The sequence below is a fragment of the Oryctolagus cuniculus genome, chromosome 11 (genome assembly GCF_964237555.1).
Source record: "Oryctolagus cuniculus chromosome 11, mOryCun1.1, whole genome shotgun sequence".
Lineage (NCBI taxonomy): Eukaryota > Metazoa > Chordata > Mammalia > Lagomorpha > Leporidae > Oryctolagus > Oryctolagus cuniculus.
In genome coordinates, this window is record NC_091442.1 from 7,881,253 (window position 1) to 7,898,278 (window position 17,026).

General features: G+C 48.3%; 1 protein-coding gene across 7 annotated transcripts in view; it reads right to left on the minus strand.

Moving 5' to 3' along the window:
- Positions 1 to 2,564: 2,564 nt before the first annotated feature.
- The window catches only part of TSHZ2 (teashirt zinc finger homeobox 2), a 478,036-nt gene continuing 463,574 nt past the window's right edge, over positions 2,565 to 17,026 (minus strand). For all 7 annotated transcript variants that reach the window (XM_070051681.1, XM_070051682.1, XM_070051680.1 and 4 more), the window contains one exon: positions 2,565 to 10,364. Coding sequence is in view for 1 of the 7 variants with exons in the window: in XM_008274168.4 (XP_008272390.2) it covers positions 10,363 to 10,364 (2 nt within the window). In the remaining 6 variants the exon portion in view is untranslated. The remainder of the gene's footprint in view (positions 10,365 to 17,026) is intronic.

Genomic DNA, 17,026 nt, shown 5'->3' on the forward strand with positions numbered 1-17,026 from the left:
CAATGTGAGAGACCTATCACAGGTTGGACTCATCTGGGACTGGCTTGGAGGACCCCCACTTTGTCCAGCCGGATCCCTCTCACAGGGAGCTTATGTGAGACGCTGGTTTCTGTCCTCAGATGGTGGCCTCTGGGGAAAACCGAGCACGGCCAAATGACATCAGCACAGGCTTGTCTCTGGGGCTGCAGGGGCTTCGGCAGGGTGGTGCAGATGGAGGCTCAGGGAGGAGGCTGGGTGACTGACGCTGCCACCGGGGACCAGCCCGGCCTCATTCGGAGCTGAAAGGGGGCAGTGTGGCTGGGACTGGGTGCATGAGCAGCGGCTGGGAACAGAGAAGCCGGCAGGGGGAGGCCAGGGGTCTCAGTGTGGCCTGGGGAAGAGTCTGAACCGATGCCGAGTCCCGCCCGGGGCCCCAGCACTGCCCATTTCCCTGCACGTCGATCGTCCCTGCTCCCGGCTTGAGCACCTGCTTGATGCCTCGGACGTTCTCTGGCCACTGACGCCCACTCCCCCCTACCGTGGCCAGGCTGGGAGAGCCAGGCGCTGATGCAGCCCACCAACCCTGCAGCAGCCGTCGCCTAAGCACTCAGCAGAGGTGGTGTACACATAGCCCGGCTCTCTCGCCCCTTGGGCGGGACAACCACGCCTCCCCGAGTCGTCAGCTGTGCGGAGAGGGGACGCTGCCCACGGTTCTCTCCAAGTCTCTTTGTTTACCTTTATCTTAATTTTCTGGTTCCCTCTCCTCTCCCCTCTTGGAGATTCCTGACTTCCTTCAGCTTGCAGCCTCATCTAGGGCCAACTCTCCCATCAGGGAGGGAATTGGTTGAAAACAAACGGGACCTGGGTGTTGGAGGGTCTTGAGCTGGGGCAGCAGGCTGTGGTGTGGGGGCCAGATGTTTTTGTAAATAAAGTTTTATTGGAACACAGCCACACCCATGTATGTATTACCCTCCGTGGCTGCTTTTACACTACAATGGCAGGTTGTTGGGTCAGAGACCTGATGGCCACAAGGGGTGAAGGCTGCTATTTGACTTCTCCCTGGAAAGGTGCCCACTCGGCCGAGAGCCAAAGGACATGATCCTAGTAAGACTTCAGTCCAGCGTCTGAGTGGAGAGATTGGGGTTGGAGGGCTTCCGGGGGAGAGGTAGAGACCAGAGAGGAGGCACCTCCGAGTCCTGGGAATAGCAGGAGCAGGGACGCAGGTGTTGAGTTACAAACGACGGGGCTGGGTGGACTGGCTCAGGAGGAGGTGGTGGAGGCCTGCGTTCTTGTGTGCGTTTGCTTCTTCTAATTTACCTTGAGCAACTAACTCCCGCGGTGGCACCACAGGTTTTATTTAACCTTCGAGAATCTTCCTGCGGCTTCTCGGGTAGGGGCGCCTCTGCCTCCCTGGGCTCGTTCTTCCACAGTGATCTTTCTGAAGTCTTGGCTTCAGTCACTGGGAGAAGTCGCCCCAGAGACTGGATTTTAACACAGCCTGACGCGCAATCCTGCCCTCTTACTGATCACCACGTTGATTTATCAGTGGAGACCTCAGACCTAGAGCATAGTAGTTGCTCAGTAAATATTTGGTTTGGTCCACACCACAATCCCAACACTCCTCCTCTGCTGCCTCACCATGCCTCCCCTGGCTTGCTCTCTTCAGCCTGGCCTCTCGTATTTTATGGCCTCGACATGGAGCCATGGCAGGGAAGTGGGCCAACGGGGATCCCATCGCCACCACCACTGAAGAGTACGGATCCCATGCAGCTGGGCGACATGGCAGCTGCTCGAAGCTGGCTGTGCGTGGGCCACAGTGCCTCTCTCAGGGGTGTCTGTGTCTCCTTGGGCAGCCCGCATGTTCTCCTGGGACACTGCAGGAAGTGGAGGGGTGCACCCAGAGAAGCTGGGTGTTGGGGGGGGCCATCGCTGTGAGGTGGGGAGGCCAGGCCATCACAATCATGTCTGCCCCCTGCCTGGCACCCTTGGACTTGTGAGACAGCTGCCCCTGCTTCTGTCGAGTTGAAGCCTGCATTCCTCGGGCACACGCTGTCCAGTTACGGCGGTGTGCAAAGGCGGCCCAGAGACCAAGCGATGGGGTGAGTGCAGGCTGGGAAGTGGCCCCCAATCCTTTCCCCATTTGGTCTTCCTTGGCAGGCTGGGGCGGGGGGCGCTGCCTCCCCTCCTTCACCTCACTCCTGTCTCGCCATCTTTTTTTTTTTTGACAGGCAGAGTGGACAGTGAGAGAGAGAGACAGAGAGAAAGGTCTTCCTTTGCCGTTGGTTCACCCTCCAATGGCCGCCGCTGCAGCCGGCGCACCACGCTGATCCGATGGCAGGAGCCAGGATCCAGGTGCTTCTCCTGGTCTCCCATGGGGTGCAGGGCCCAAGGACTTGGGCCATCCTCCACTGCACTCCCTGGCCATAGCAGAGAGCTGGCCTGGAAGAGGGGCAACCGGGACAGAATCCGGCGCCCCGACCGGGACTAGAACCCGGTGTGCCGGCGCCGCAAGGTGGAGGATTAGCCTAGTGAGCCACGGCGCCGGCTCTGTCTCGCCATCTTTAAAAAACACACATAGGCAGAAGTCAATGCATCAAATGTCATTACAGATTTATTAAGCCTGATGTAGAAAGACAATTACCAGTAACATCTCCAGTAGGCATAAAAAGAGCACTTCTACTCAGTCTTGTGCTTTGAAAATCTAAATATATTTTTATTATCATATAAATAATTCTTTTCATGTTTTAAGTGCATCTGTGTTTTTTTTTTCTCTCTCTCCTTTAATTTTCATTTTTTTTTTCAGTTGGCCAGAGCGGAAGTCGGCATTGACTGAAATGAAGCCGATTGCAAAACGGATGGTGTTGAGAGGCCTGTCTGTGCTCTACCGTATCAGCTGGGTTTCAGAAGGTGGTTCAATATGTGCAGCATTAAGATGAGGGACAGCCTCCAGCCAGATCATCACTGAACACACCCAGGTCCTTAACGTCGGCAGCTGGGTTTCCTGATGCGAATGACGATAAGGTTTCAGATGGGAACAGTCTATTTCCAACAACTGCTGAGTGGTAATAAAAAAAAAAAAAAAGACCTTTTTTTCCCTCCACAAAAGAAAGAGTTATCATGTTTTAAAATGTAACTAATATACGTATAGAAACCTTTTTGATGGAAACGAGGGGCTCCGTACAACCTCGGTGAGTGTGTTGTTATTTTTCCACAATAGCTAAAAGAAGTAGTCTCTATTATTTAGGACTTTAATTACAGTTCTCAAAGTAGAATGATTTTCCTTAAAAAAAAAAAAAGCTCTTTAGATGTAAAAAATAATGGCTTTTGTGATATAATTTAAGGGTTTTCTTCATCTCTACCATCAGAATTTATTTCTGTGATAAAATGGTATTAAGAAAAAACTCGCCTTCCGCAGAGAATTTCAGTGCTGTGGCATCGCACACAGGCATGCGTCTTAAGCGCACCCAGACAGAGTCAAGTTTACGCGATCAGGGGTTGATCTGAAAGTCTCTCTTGACCTGATTTAGGTTAGATGGGACATCAAGGCCAGCTTGTTCGCGACTAGGAGGGATGGCAGGACAGATGGAGGCGCTGGGGCGACAGGAGGAGCCCCCCTTTCTGGAGACCCCTTCTTTTGTTCCAAGTAGGGAGGCCCCCCTTTCCAGCCGGCTCGTGGTCTTGGGCAGTGATGATGTGGCAAAGCCTCCGGAGACCTGCGCACCGTGACCGCAAAGGGAACTCGTGGTCAGGACGGCTGGGAGTGGAAGAAGTGGTGGCCAGTCCCGGGAAGAATTTTCCAGACCCCAGTAAGTGGGCGTGGATGCCTGTCTGTGATGAACCTGTTTGACCACAGGGTGGTATAGTCTTCCCAGCAGAAAAGTTTTTTTTCATTGCAAGGACAATTTATAATCATCAAAAACAAGTGAAACATGGTTTTGATTAAAACAGCCTGTTGGCTCAATAATCTCTGTAATTTTAAAAACATCCTTAATGCAGAAGAAGAACGCGGCGATGTCAGGAATGGCCTAGGGCCCCATTACAACAGCAGCCGAATAAATAAGGAGAAGAATCGCGAGGTCATAAAAACAAAATTAAGCTAATGTTTCAAATTTTGACAATTATGAATTCTTCCTCTAAGAAGACATTAAAAAAATGCTCAGGCACTATTAGATAAAATACAAAGAGGATAATCCTACGTGGATGAATTTGCAGTTTTCCCACGGGGGAAGCATGCCTTGAAAGGAAAACTCTGGATTCGGACGGCGGCTCCTCCCTGGATCCAGCAATTGGACGGGCAGGACTCATGCAGACAGAGAAACTTGGTTCTTAGAGTTTCTTTGTAAACTCAGATCTAATTCTTTCATAAGCTATTGAAAGAGAATGATCAGGAAAAAATTACAAGCATATTTTTTTTCTATACAAAAGAATCCTCTCATTGTGGGCCAGTTTGGTAGGAAACAGAAACAAGCAAATATAACAAAATCTGTGTTCATACATGGCGATATAGTTAGTATATACACATATGTACAGTATAAAAATGCTCAGGACGCCTGCATTTCCAGCCATCCCAGCTGCACTGCACACGAGCAACACGGCCTGGGTTCTCTTCCTGGTATACAGGCAGGTGTGTTATATACAGCATGCAGGTGATAGAAAATTAGTGGCTTGCACGGAACATTCTACAAGTACGGTAGCAGTCATTTTTCTTTGAAAACGACTGGTCTGCTCTCTTAATATAAAAACGCGTTTGCCTTTCTTCGCTGGCAAATAAACAGTTTCTTTAGAGCAAGGGTGACGGCAGCTCTTGCAACTCACTCTGACCCATTTCCCCCACCGCCCTTCCTAAATGAAACAACGATAATGCAAAATCTGGAGGTAATGCAAGGGGCAAGTACAAAATGTAAACGTGTTTGGTGCCAGATTTCCTAACAAGCTACAGGAACTCTGCAGAGCAAGCACTGGCTGACTGTTAAAAAGACGGAGTGCGATCAACTGTTCGTGATTTGAAAGAGGTTTATGATTTACGTCCACAGTGCCTGCCTGTTTGGAATCCACGTTGGAAGGGATTAGAAGGTCACCATCAGAGACCAAAAAGAACATTGTAACTGGGGATATTTGCCATTTAAGAACCCTGAGCCAAATGAGCATTGGTTTTGTGCGTTAGCTTTTGTGACTCGAGTTGCACATTCTAGCATCTGAGATAAAGCCAAAATGCTCTATTGTAAAACTGCGACATTTCTGTAGTTCTCAGCTCACTGTAGAACTGGCAGTTTCTTACCTCTTCTCTGAAGACTGGTCGAACTTTGTGTACTTAAAAATATACATCCACATTAATAATTCCTGAATGTTACACGAGTCATTTAGAAAATGAAAATATTACTGTGCACAGTCTTCACATTGGAGACATAATCGTGTGATTGTTCAAGTTCTGTAAATATTAGCCATCGCCTGGGGACTGACATCCAAATGGAGGTTTCAGGTTCAAGATAATTCAGTGAACACATCGAAATTTGTTTTCTAAAGGGGTTGAAAGGAGTGGTTAGAATTTCTTTTAGCACTGTGTTTTCTTTTTGCAAATTTTTCAACTTCTGGGGGTGCTCACCAAAGAGCTGGTACTTGTCCTCCCAAAAGCTGCTTCAAGCAAATAAACACGATGCCAAGGGATGCCCTGAATTTGTCTTTTTGCAAACAGACTGTATTGTAAAAGGCCTTAATGCTAATCATATGGCTATTGGTAAAATCATTTCTATGCCGAAGGGTGTCAAGTCAGGATGTCATTCCTTGGAAGAGCCACTTCACTTGGAATATATTTTTCCAAAAGAAATGGACTGAACCCTGTTGCAGAAATAGCGTTCCACCTGGTACTAAGATTTTAAAACAGTCCTATTCTAATCCATAAAACATTTCTAGTTTTCCCTGAAGCTCTGGGCTGCCTTGTGCATGAGTAATTTTTGGAGAAACACCCACGCCCGTTAGCCCATTGTTCAAAACTATTGGAAGAGGATGAACTAGAGTCTGGAGATTGTGTATCTGCCCGTGCCTCTGCATCTGTCGCAGAAAACTCGAGGAGATAAGTGGCTTTTGCTTTGCAGGAAGAGGTAAAATTCCCCTGTAGAAATTCTAAGGATGATTCACAAGTATCACAATGTTTAACGCTTCCCCACAACGGAAACAGGTCTCCATCTCTTTCTCCAGCTCAATCTTTGCATAAAGTATTTCATCAATATTTTGAGAAAGTGCCACACAGAAGAAGAGAGAAAACTAAATTAGCATTTTAACATCTGGGGGGGGGGGGCAGGGGAAGGGAAGGGGTTAACCGGAAGTTCAGTTTTGAATTTCGTTTTTTTGCATAATGCATGTTCAAAATAGATATTACTTTTATCACTCCTTAGAACTACACGTGTGTGTGTGTGTGTGTGTGTGCTAAAGCCTTCTAGGTACTTCCTAGGTACTGTTATTTTAGGTGCATCTACACACTACTATTCTTGTTGCAGAGAAGAGAGGAAAGTGTGAAAATTATATTTTTAATGTTTTTTTCCTTAATGAAAACATTTAACAAGCTTAAAAAATGAAACCTGACAGAGAAGAAAAGGTTTGAACAGAATCAAAAAGCCTGGGAAATGACAGAAGGAAAGGCAGCAAAATGCAAACACCTTGTAAAGCCTGCGATCTTTGGATCTGCTGTGAAAATTTCAGGAAGCCAGTCTCTTACTGCCACATCGACCCTGGACGAGGACAGTGGAGCGTATACAGCTGTAGCCTAGTATGTACACATGAGCACACACACACGCGCCAGCTGCATATACATCACCTTGCTACTTAACCAGAGTTGCAAGAATGCTTCCCAAGTATGTCACTGCATTTGTTTGCTCCCTACAAGTCAGCCAAGTCCAGCGACTTTTGCCTATGGCATTAATTATGCAAGATTTAAACAACCAAGCAGGCACATAGTGGGGGCGAGTTTTGAGAAATCTAAACGGTGGCCTGCAAGACATACTGTGGAGACGGTGCTATCCAATGGATTCCATGATTATTTTTGGTTTTTAGGCCTTGACCTATTTTTAAAGCTATTTCCTCCCTGTATGCTTTTCAGAAGGAAAATTCTGTATTCTTGAAGTACTAGGATTTGACCCCACGTGAACTCTGCTCTCTCCCCCTCGCCCTCCCAGCTCAGGTGTCTGGATGTCAGCTGTCCCTAGGACCTGGGGTGCTGTGTGACACATTCACTGTTGACTCTCGGGGTGCCTACAGCAGTGCTGCAGGTGCCTGGGAATTGTTGTGGAATGGACTTGCGCAATAAATAGTTGTTTTCTGTTGTGCCTTGTGTTGCCAGGCTTTGTGACATCTGTATATATGGCAGATTTGCTGGACTACAAAATGGGGCCAGATATGTAAAATTTAAATATTTGAATGTTGTACTTTTAATGGACATCCCAATGTGCAGCTGGTTGGGGGACTTAGCTGGAAGGGGGAACAGGGAAGGAAAGACACTCTCTCACTCGCACAGGCACCCGGGGGGGGGGGGGGCTGTGTGGGGCCGTGGACCTAGACGCTGGGGTGATTCGCATGATATTTGCGTGTCCTTTTCCTTGTTACTTGTGAAGTTCCAGAGGAAGGAAGGGAAGGGTATGAAAGCAGATAAAAACGTTCTCCTGGCTTCATGCGTTTTTTTCCCTCCAGACAGAAGTTTCTGGAAGCCACAAATGTAGGCAGGCCTGGTCTCTAGGAGCGTTCTGAGAGCTTCAGCGATCTCGGTTTCAGCCCAGATCTTGTCTTCTAAGGAGAACAGCAGTAGCTGTCCTGGGCAGCGCCATTCACTGCTGCCAGGTGCCCATCCAGAGTCTTAGCGAACACATCAATATTTCCGGCTCTCGCCTCCCACCCCACCCTATCACAGAAATCGCACTAGCACAACCATGTAGGTTATGTGTTGAGGCAGACGATTTATTTATTTATTTTTCTTTCTTAGAAGGGAGAGAATTTCCATGGAGGAGTTGAGACTTGTGTTTCTCCTCACCCTAGTGGGAGCAAGAGCTCCAGAGCTTGTGTTGGGACATGGGTGGTAGGACCTGAATCAGGAAACTTTATCTAATAACCCTGGGTTGGAGCAAGCAATAAAAACAGCTCCAAGAACCCAGTGCTAATGCACTGATTTTCCTTTAATCGAATTTCCTTGTTGAGGGACGGGCTCAGCAGAGTCCACCCTTCAACCCTAACCCATCCGAAGACTGCTCCTTTCCAGTTGAGCTCCATTCATTTCTGGTTGAATAGGTTAAGCAAAGACAGACCTCGCTGTTCTCAATTCACTTTATGATCCTCCCATCATAAAAAATAATATCAGCACCTTGCTTTTCATGTCAGAACTACATTTGAGCCGCTATTCCCTATGCCCATGAGTAAATCCCATAAAAGCCGCCCCGTTGTACTGTTGCTATTTTTCCTTGTGGGTGATTGATTGATGGATGAGTGCTGACACTTCAATGAAGCTATTTCGACTGCCATCTCAATCCGATGATGTGAGGGGTATATTTTCTGTCCATGCCTCATTACTTCAGAATGACATTCCTGGAACTTCATTTACTTTTTCCCTCCTTCCCTGAAGCGCCATATTTTTTCCCATCTAGGTTATGCATGCCATAAAAAAAGCAATTTGCTATTATATGTGGCATAAGGGCAACACTTTCCCTAGGAGGTAAATAAGAAGTTTTTTTTTTTTTTTTAATCCCGATGTTGAATTTAGGGATCATGTCAAAATTTCCAAAACCATTCCAACAGGCAGGCTCTATGAGAAAAAAGGATATATTTGGTTTCATTTTGTCATTGTTGAGATTCTTTTGGGGGATAATCTTTATAATTGAAGCAACAACACAAACTACTTCTTTTGTTTCAAAGTCACCTAGCTTCTAGTGTTGTGCCTAGAACAGTTTAAATATTTCACCCATAGCAGAGTAGCAGTTTGCAACACAATTCAGACTTATTTGTCCCTTGAGAATAAGGAAATTCATTGTTTAAATGCAATGATGGATTTTTCTATTATAGGTTGCTTTCAGTTCCATAGAAAATGCTTAACTAGAGTAAACATATCTACCCCTGCATTTCCAAACTGCGCACTAGGTATGCAAGACTTTTAATATTAAAACATGCTCTTAGCTTTTCCAAGTTGACTTAGGGCCTGATTTTAATCTGTGTAATACAGTATTCCCGTTAATAATAACGTATAATTAAGACATCCGTTAAAAATCCATAACGTTAATTTAATGGAGAAAATCTAATACAGTTCTATTGGAATTTTTACGTTAAATTAACTTTAACGGGCTTTTAATGGATGTCTTAATTAGATCTCATTATTAACGGGAATATTCCACAAATTAAAATTGGGCCCTTAAAGTTTTAATGAAAAAAGTTGCAGGAACACATTTACAACGGACACCCTATTTCATGCTTTCTGTCGCTTCCGAAGCCAGTTGTGTTCCAGAGCCATAAACAAGAGACCACCAGAAAAGGTGGGGGCTGAACGCGCCACCCTGCGGCGATGTCATCTCCTGCTTCCCCCAACATTCCCCATCTCTCCCACTTCGCAGATCTCACGTGACAGTGGGCAAGCTTATCCGTTATTCTCTTTTAAACCCATCAAGAGGATGATGACGCTATGGATGCCTTCCACTGCGTAGGAAGCAAGTCTTTGGCAGCAACACGGTTAAGCCTGGCTGCGGGAACAACTTTCACAGAAGATGAACATGGTTCAGAGGGCTTCTTGGCTCAAACTCTGGTTTAACTGAATAATTCTTCTACTTTGCAGTGATTAATGGCTCCCTAGTGCAGGGGCAGGACTGGGCAATCCAGGTGCAACCATAATTGTTACACTGAACAGAAACATTTCCTTTAGACAAACGTTCCCAGGGGGGTTATAAATAGGAAATGGACATTACCATGAAAAGCAAGCTTCCAAATGTCTACATTGAGGGCAGCCCACTTGGAGATTAAACTATGAAGACTTATGCTCCCCTCCCCTTCCTGTTACAAACTGACAAAATCAGTACATCAGCGTTCTCGGTCGTTATTTTTCTTCAGTGGCACTTTGTTTTCTTGTGACAGTGGAAAGAGGACCGTGGAGACGAGACAGCCCCATTGCAGTTTATCAATGAAAATCTAATATCGTCCATAAGCAGAGAAGTGGAAATCAATAATTCATTACCAAATTGTTAGTGAGGATGAAGAGAAATGGCTGGGGTGATTTTTTTTTTTTTTTTTTGGCAGCCTTCTTAGAGCAGGGTGTCAGGAGGAGTTCAGGGAGCTCCATGTCAGGACCGGGTGGTGGGTGGTGCGACGAAGAAGGGCTCCGTGGGAGGGGTCCAGGCTGGGAAGTTGAAACTAAGGCATTTGTCCTGCAAGGGGAATCAGAACAAGAGAAGACGTGTTACTTTCCGAGGTGCGACTTCCCCAGGAGCTCGGGGTGCCCACCTGCTTTTCTCCTGTGCTAATATCCTGGAATGGTTAAGCCTAGCACAGGCTGGAGAACAACCAGAAAGCAGGAGCCAAGAGAGAGGAAAAAACCCACCTCTGAAACATGGAAACCACAGAACATTTATGTGTGGAAGAGACATTTGTCCACCACGTTCCTAGCAACGTTATTGACAACAGCCCAAGGCAGAAGCACTCTGTGTGCCCGCTGCCGGAGGAACGGGTCGACAAAACGTGCAGTGGGGTCTCATCGGGCCTTGAAAGGAAGGAAATTCTAACACTGTATGGCTCGGATGAACCTTGAGGATGTTACGCCAGTCACAAAAAGACAAATTCTGTATAATACAAATTCTATATAAATTCACTTATATGAGATATGTAGTCAGACTCATAGAAACAGAAGAAAACCAATTTTTGTGTTTTTCAAAAATTATTTCGGTCCTTCCTCTCCCCCTCCCCTCCCCTCCCCTCCCCTCCCCTCCCCTCCCCCCATGAGCCTCCTTTACTAAACCATTCTTTTTTTCCTAAATCTTCCTTCTAATGTCGCACATGCAATTTTCTCCCAATTTTATTCAATCACCTGTACCAATGGATGTTTCTGTACTTAAAGCTTTTCAGTATGTCGGGCTGTTTCTGTGGCCTAAACTCCAAGTGTGGACTTCCCGAGCCACAGTACGTGCACGTGTGAGTGGCAGGAAAGTAACCCAGCGACGCCCCACCCCCCAGTTGACTCTTTGGGTTACTGGGTGGAAATAGTATAATTTCCATGAGCCCAATCTGAGTGCAGTTCTTGGTTGGTATTTTGTTATTTCGTGGTAGAGCTCATTCAAGTGAGAAAAATACCTTAGATCTCCATATAGTAAGTATTTTTGGCAAAGGAAAGCTTCCAAGTTTCTACGAGAATAGGATTGAAAGTTATATGACATACGATAGGTGTAGAGAAATTGTGCACAAAATAAGCATACCAGACATTTTAAATGATTTCTGGGTAAGGAATAGCATCTAACAGCAATACTAGCAACCAGTTGTTTTATATCTATCAAATTCCAGGCACTTTGCATGCATTACCGATGGCTCTTTAAACAACCTCATTTGAAAGCAAGAGAGGAAAAAGGTCTCAGTGAGGGCAGTGACTTCCCCGGGGCCACAGCCGACAGGACGCAGAGCGGGACCAGTGCTGTGGAGCAGGGGGTTAAGCTGCTGCTGGAGCTGCCGCCGTCCCCCAGTGGGGGGCCCTGAGTCCCGGCTGCTCTGCTCACCCGGCTCCCTGCTACTGCACCTGGGAACGCAGCAGATGATGGTCTCTGCCACCCACGTGGTGACCCAGAGGGGGATCAAGGCTGCTGGTTTCAGCCTGAGCCCGCCCCCTGCCCTGTGAGCCTTGGATAGAAGACCTCTCTGTTTCTCCCACTGTCTCTGTCACTCTGCCTTTTAAATAGAAATAGATCCTTAAAAATGACGGCCAAAAAGTAGAGCCGGGGAGCAGGTGTTTTTAGCTTGGTGGTTAGGTTGCTCACACCCCACGTGGGAGGACTCGGGCCGGCTCCTAACTCCTGCTTCTTGCCAACACAGATTCGAGAGGCACCAGTGGCAGCTCAGATAGTTGAACTCTTGCCATTCACATGCAAGGCCTGGACTGAGTTCCAGGTTCCTGAGTTTGGTCCCAGCCCAGTCCTGTCTGCTGTGGGCATCTGGGGAGTGAAGCAGCGGCTGAGAGCTCTGGCTGTCCATCCGCCTCTCTGCTTCTCAAAAAACGAAACCAAAAACCAAACCAAAAAGAAAACTCCAACAACATACATATACACACATACACACATACACAGATACACACCTGTACACACACTTTCACACATATAAATGCACACACACATATACAATACACACATGTATACACATAGATACATGCACACATAAACACACACATACATGCGTACACAGCACACACATACACACATACACCCATGTGTATGCATATACACATATATACCTACACAGATACACACATGTACACATATACATACTATAACACACATACACACAAATACACTCATATCCACATACATGCATACACATATACACATACACACATATATGCATACACACACTTTCACATACACATACACACACATATACAGACACATATACACATATACACAAGAGCAGAGCATGGCTGGCTGTGAGCGTGCCTGCTCACCCAGGCCCCGCTCTGCCTGGGTTCCTGGCAGCAGTGCGGGAGCCATGTTCCTTGGACCTTAGGTGTGCACTTGAGAGACAAGGGCCTCTGGCAGCCAGCGACCTGTGAATGGGACCCGCGGCAGGTCTGGAAGGTTGAGGAAGGATGGCCAGGTGGCTGGGAGGAGAGAGAAGGAAAAGGAGAAAACAGGCCACAGGGAGCCTGTGGGAGGCGTGGCTGGAGGGTGTGGTCTCACCCAGGTCTGTTTGAGGCTTTTCCTCCGCCCCGATGTCGACGTGGACGTGATACCAATCTTCTCTCACTGACCACTTCGCTGACGCTCTGCAGATTTGATCAAGGCCTTGACTGTTCTGCCTGGGATTTTTTTTTTGAAAAGATTTATTTATTTATTTGAAAGGCAGAATTACAGAAAGGCAGAGGCAGAGAGAGAGAGAGAGAGAGAGAGAGAGAGAGAGATTGAGAGAGAGAGGTCTTCCATCTGCTGGTTTATTCCCTAGATGACTGCAAGGGCTGGAGCTGTGCCGATCCGAAGCCAGGAGCCAGGAGCTTCTTCCAGGTCTCCCACATGGGTGCAGGGGCCCAAGGACTTGGGCCATCTTCTACTGCTTTCCCAGGCCATGGCAGAGAGCTGGATTGGAAGTGGAGCAGCTGGGACTCGAACTGGCACACATATGGGATGCTGGCACTGCAGGTGGCGGCTTTGCCCACTACGCCACAGCGCTGGCCCCCATTCTGGTCTTTTAAGCCACGGCTTCTGACCTCATTTATACCGGCTTGGTGATGCCTTAAAGAGTTACACACCAGCATCATTAATAACTTAGAGGCATTTCCCCAAGAGCATCTCAGTGCAGTTGGTTTTAAATTCCAAATGTGAGTGTTTCCTGTTAAAAGCTGGCTACGAGGCTAGTTCTGCTTGAAAAGTCCCCTCAGACCCCATCATGGGGGGCGGAAGTGGGGGTTCCTGGAAAGTCACACCCCTGCACCGGAAGCACACGGTAAGGAGGGGACTTGTATGTTGGGGTCACTTTGGTTCAATATACACACATTGTTTTCGTTATTCCCTGCCTTTCTTTAAAAAAGATTTATTTATTTGAAAGAGCAACGAGTGGAAGGGTCAGAGAGAGAGAAAGAGAGAGAGAGAGAGAAAGAGAGAGAGAGAGAGAGGCAGGGCCTTGCATGCCCTCATTCACTCCCCAGGCCACAACAGTCAGGGCCCGGGCAAGCGGAAGCCGGAGGCCAGGACCTCCACCCGGGCCTCCCGTATGGGTGGCAGAGGCCCAGGTACTTGGCCATCACTCATTGCTTTTCCAGGAGCAGCAGCAGGAAGCTGGATGAGCAGCAGAGCAGCCAAGACTTGCGCCAGCACTCGGGAAACCAGAGTAGCAAGTGCTGGCTCAGCCCCCTGTGCCACAGTGACGGCCTCTATTCCATCTTAAAAGAAGGAAACAAATCTTACTGTTCTCCAGGTCTAAAGAGGAGACTCCAGCAGAAAACTAAAACTAGAAAATGCAGGGAGAGGAAATACGAGGACTGGTGTTTTTAGTTCTCACTGTTCAGAACAGATTAAGTAGAAGAAAGCATGGCCGCCGCCGCGGCTCACTAGGCTAATCCTCTGCCTTGCGGTGCCAGCACACCAGGTTCTAGTCCCGGTCGGGGTGCCAGATTCTGTCCCGGTTGCCCCTCTTCCAGGCCAGCTCTCTGCTGTGGCCCAGGAGTGCAGTGGAGGATGGCCCAGGTGCTTGGGCCCTGCACCCCATGGGAGACCAGGAGAAGCACCTGGCTCCTGCCATTGGATCAGCGCGGTGCGCCGGCCGCAGCGGCCATTGGAGGGTGAACCAATGGCAAAGGAAGACCTTTCTCTCTGTCTCTCTCACTGTCCACTCTGCCTGTCAAAAAAAAAAAAGAAGAAGAAGAAGAAAGCACATCCCATTGGAGCCACTGAGTTGGCAGCTGAAGCCAGCATTGCTGCTGCGTGTGGGTGTCTGCTAATCTGCTGAGTGACTACTGTAGAAATAAAACAGAAAGGAGTAAAATTTTAACTACATAGCTAGAAAGTCATGGGTAATGGTCATCAAGTAGAGGCTGTGAGGAAGTGCCAGGCAAGAGCTGTAATTATTTGTGTGTTAACTACAGAGCCACCAACAGGTGCACAGAGTTCTCCGTACTTCTGTTTGGCCACGCCAGGCCTTCTCCTCCCCGGCACGTGGTTTGGGGCAGCCTTTCCCCTTCCTTCCTGTCTGCCCTGGTCCCTCTTCCCTCTCCACTGCACTGTCGGGTCGCACCATCCCCCTTCGGCTGTGTTTTGTGGCTGCTACAGTGATGGGGGCATCCCTGGTATTTCACAGCGGGGGCCTGGGGACGTCAGGCGCCTTGCGATGTGTGGGGCAGTTTCACACGAGGTGGGACCAGCCCTCATCCTGCACCGCTTCTGAGCGTCTCTGTGTCGGCCAGCGTTTCTCAAACGTGGCACTGTTAAGATTTTGTGCCAAATCCCGCTGTTGTGGGGTTGTCCTGCACACTGCAGGCGTTGAGCAGCTTCTTGGCTTCTAGCCACCACACCCCAGCAGCGCCCACGCCCCGCACACGCCTGCAGACACGGCCAAATGGTCCTTGGGGGTGGAGGGCAAAATTGTGCCTGGCTCAAAACGGTTTTATAATGGCTCAGGCCTGGAACCCAGCTCCATTGGACACATAAACTCCAAGTCTTTTAACCAGTTTCACACAGGCTGCGTTTTCCAGAAATAAAGCAATGTAACAATCAAAGAGAAGCTGCGTTTTGTTTTATTTGGAATTCTCATGGGAGTTCTTTGCTGTTTTACATGGCCAAGTCACCTTTGGCACCGCTATTCACGGTACCCGAGACGCCCATTCAACATAATGCATTGATCTGCATTCACCACCGGGAAACGCCCCTCTAGGGTGCACGCCTGACCTCCTCATTCTGCCTCCCAGGACCTCAGTCCTCCGTGTGGCCCACGAAACAACAGCCCTGGTGTCGCACAGAGTTTGTCAGAAATGCTGAACACTGGACCCTGCCTGCACCTGCTGACTTAGAATCTGCATTTTCCCAGGATGCCCAGGGCTTCTGACGCACAGGGAAGGCAGAGAAGCCCTGTTCTCGGGCATTTTTGCACCCAAATGCTCTGTTTCTTTCTTACCATATGACCATGGCATTGGATGACCCCTCTTTGAAACTGTGTGTGTGTAGGTTGGCCATTTGATGTTTGAGTCTGATTTCAGGAGAGGGAAAGGAAAGTTACCAGATGTTCACCTGGAGCTGCCGATGCTGGGGTGACTACGGCTGAGGACTCCTGTCCTGCACAGGCTCTTCCTCGCTCTCATTGTCCTGGTCCATGTGCTAGTGACTTGAGCTCCAAGTTCGAATGTCCAGCTGGCTTCTGGGCATCTGGACGTGAACGGCTCACGAGGACCTCACTGTATCATTCGCAAGAGCAGGGTGCTGGAATTCTCCACCTCTGTTCTATCCCCCTTCCAGCGCTCCCCTTCACAGGAAATGGAACCACCGCACCTGCTCTGGCCAGCTACTCGAGTCGCCCCGACACTGCCCTCACTCCTTCCTCCCTTCCAGGCTTTGGCCACAGCCTGCTCATGGAATCCCTCTGCAACTCTTATTTACACCTCTGCGTCCTGATGCCCAGTTAACGACTGTGCCTGACTTCCCTGGGTGCCCCGGGGTCTCCCACATTGGGCTCCTTCACTCTGCATGGTGACTTTCTCATCATTTCCACACAGCAGACAAAGTGAGCTTAGAGACGCAGTCACTCCCCACTCCTTCCAGCTTAGAAACCTTTGATGACCTCTACTGCCCTCAGGAAAAAAGATATACTTTTGTCAAACGTCCTGTCATCTTGTCCTTGACACCTGTCTGACCTCACCTGGGACTCTGGCCCTTGCTGATGTGCCCCAAGAACACCGGTGTTCTGAAGCTGTGCCCCATGCCTCAGGGCCTTTGCATGTGCAACTCCCTCTGCCTATAGCCCTGTTCTTCTCTCCTCATCTTTGAAGGCTCACTTTAATTGTTGCTTTCTCAGCAACGTCTTTCCTTACTCACCGGATCCAAGCTCTTCTTTATAACCTTGAATCACCCTTTCACGCTGTTCTTATGGTATTTATTGCAGTTTATACACATGGCATCATATATGTAATTAAAAAATTTAAAAACAATTCACTGGAAAGGTACAGACACAGAGAGCTCCCATTTGCTAGTCCACTTGCCAAAGGCCTGCAGTGGCTGGGGCTGAGCCAGGCTGAAGCTGGGAGTCGGGCACTCAATCCAGGTCTCCTCTGTGGGTGGCCATTGCCTCTGGGCTCCCCTCAATGGGGGCATCAGCGGGGAACTGACACAGGGAACAGAGCAGACACTTGAATCCA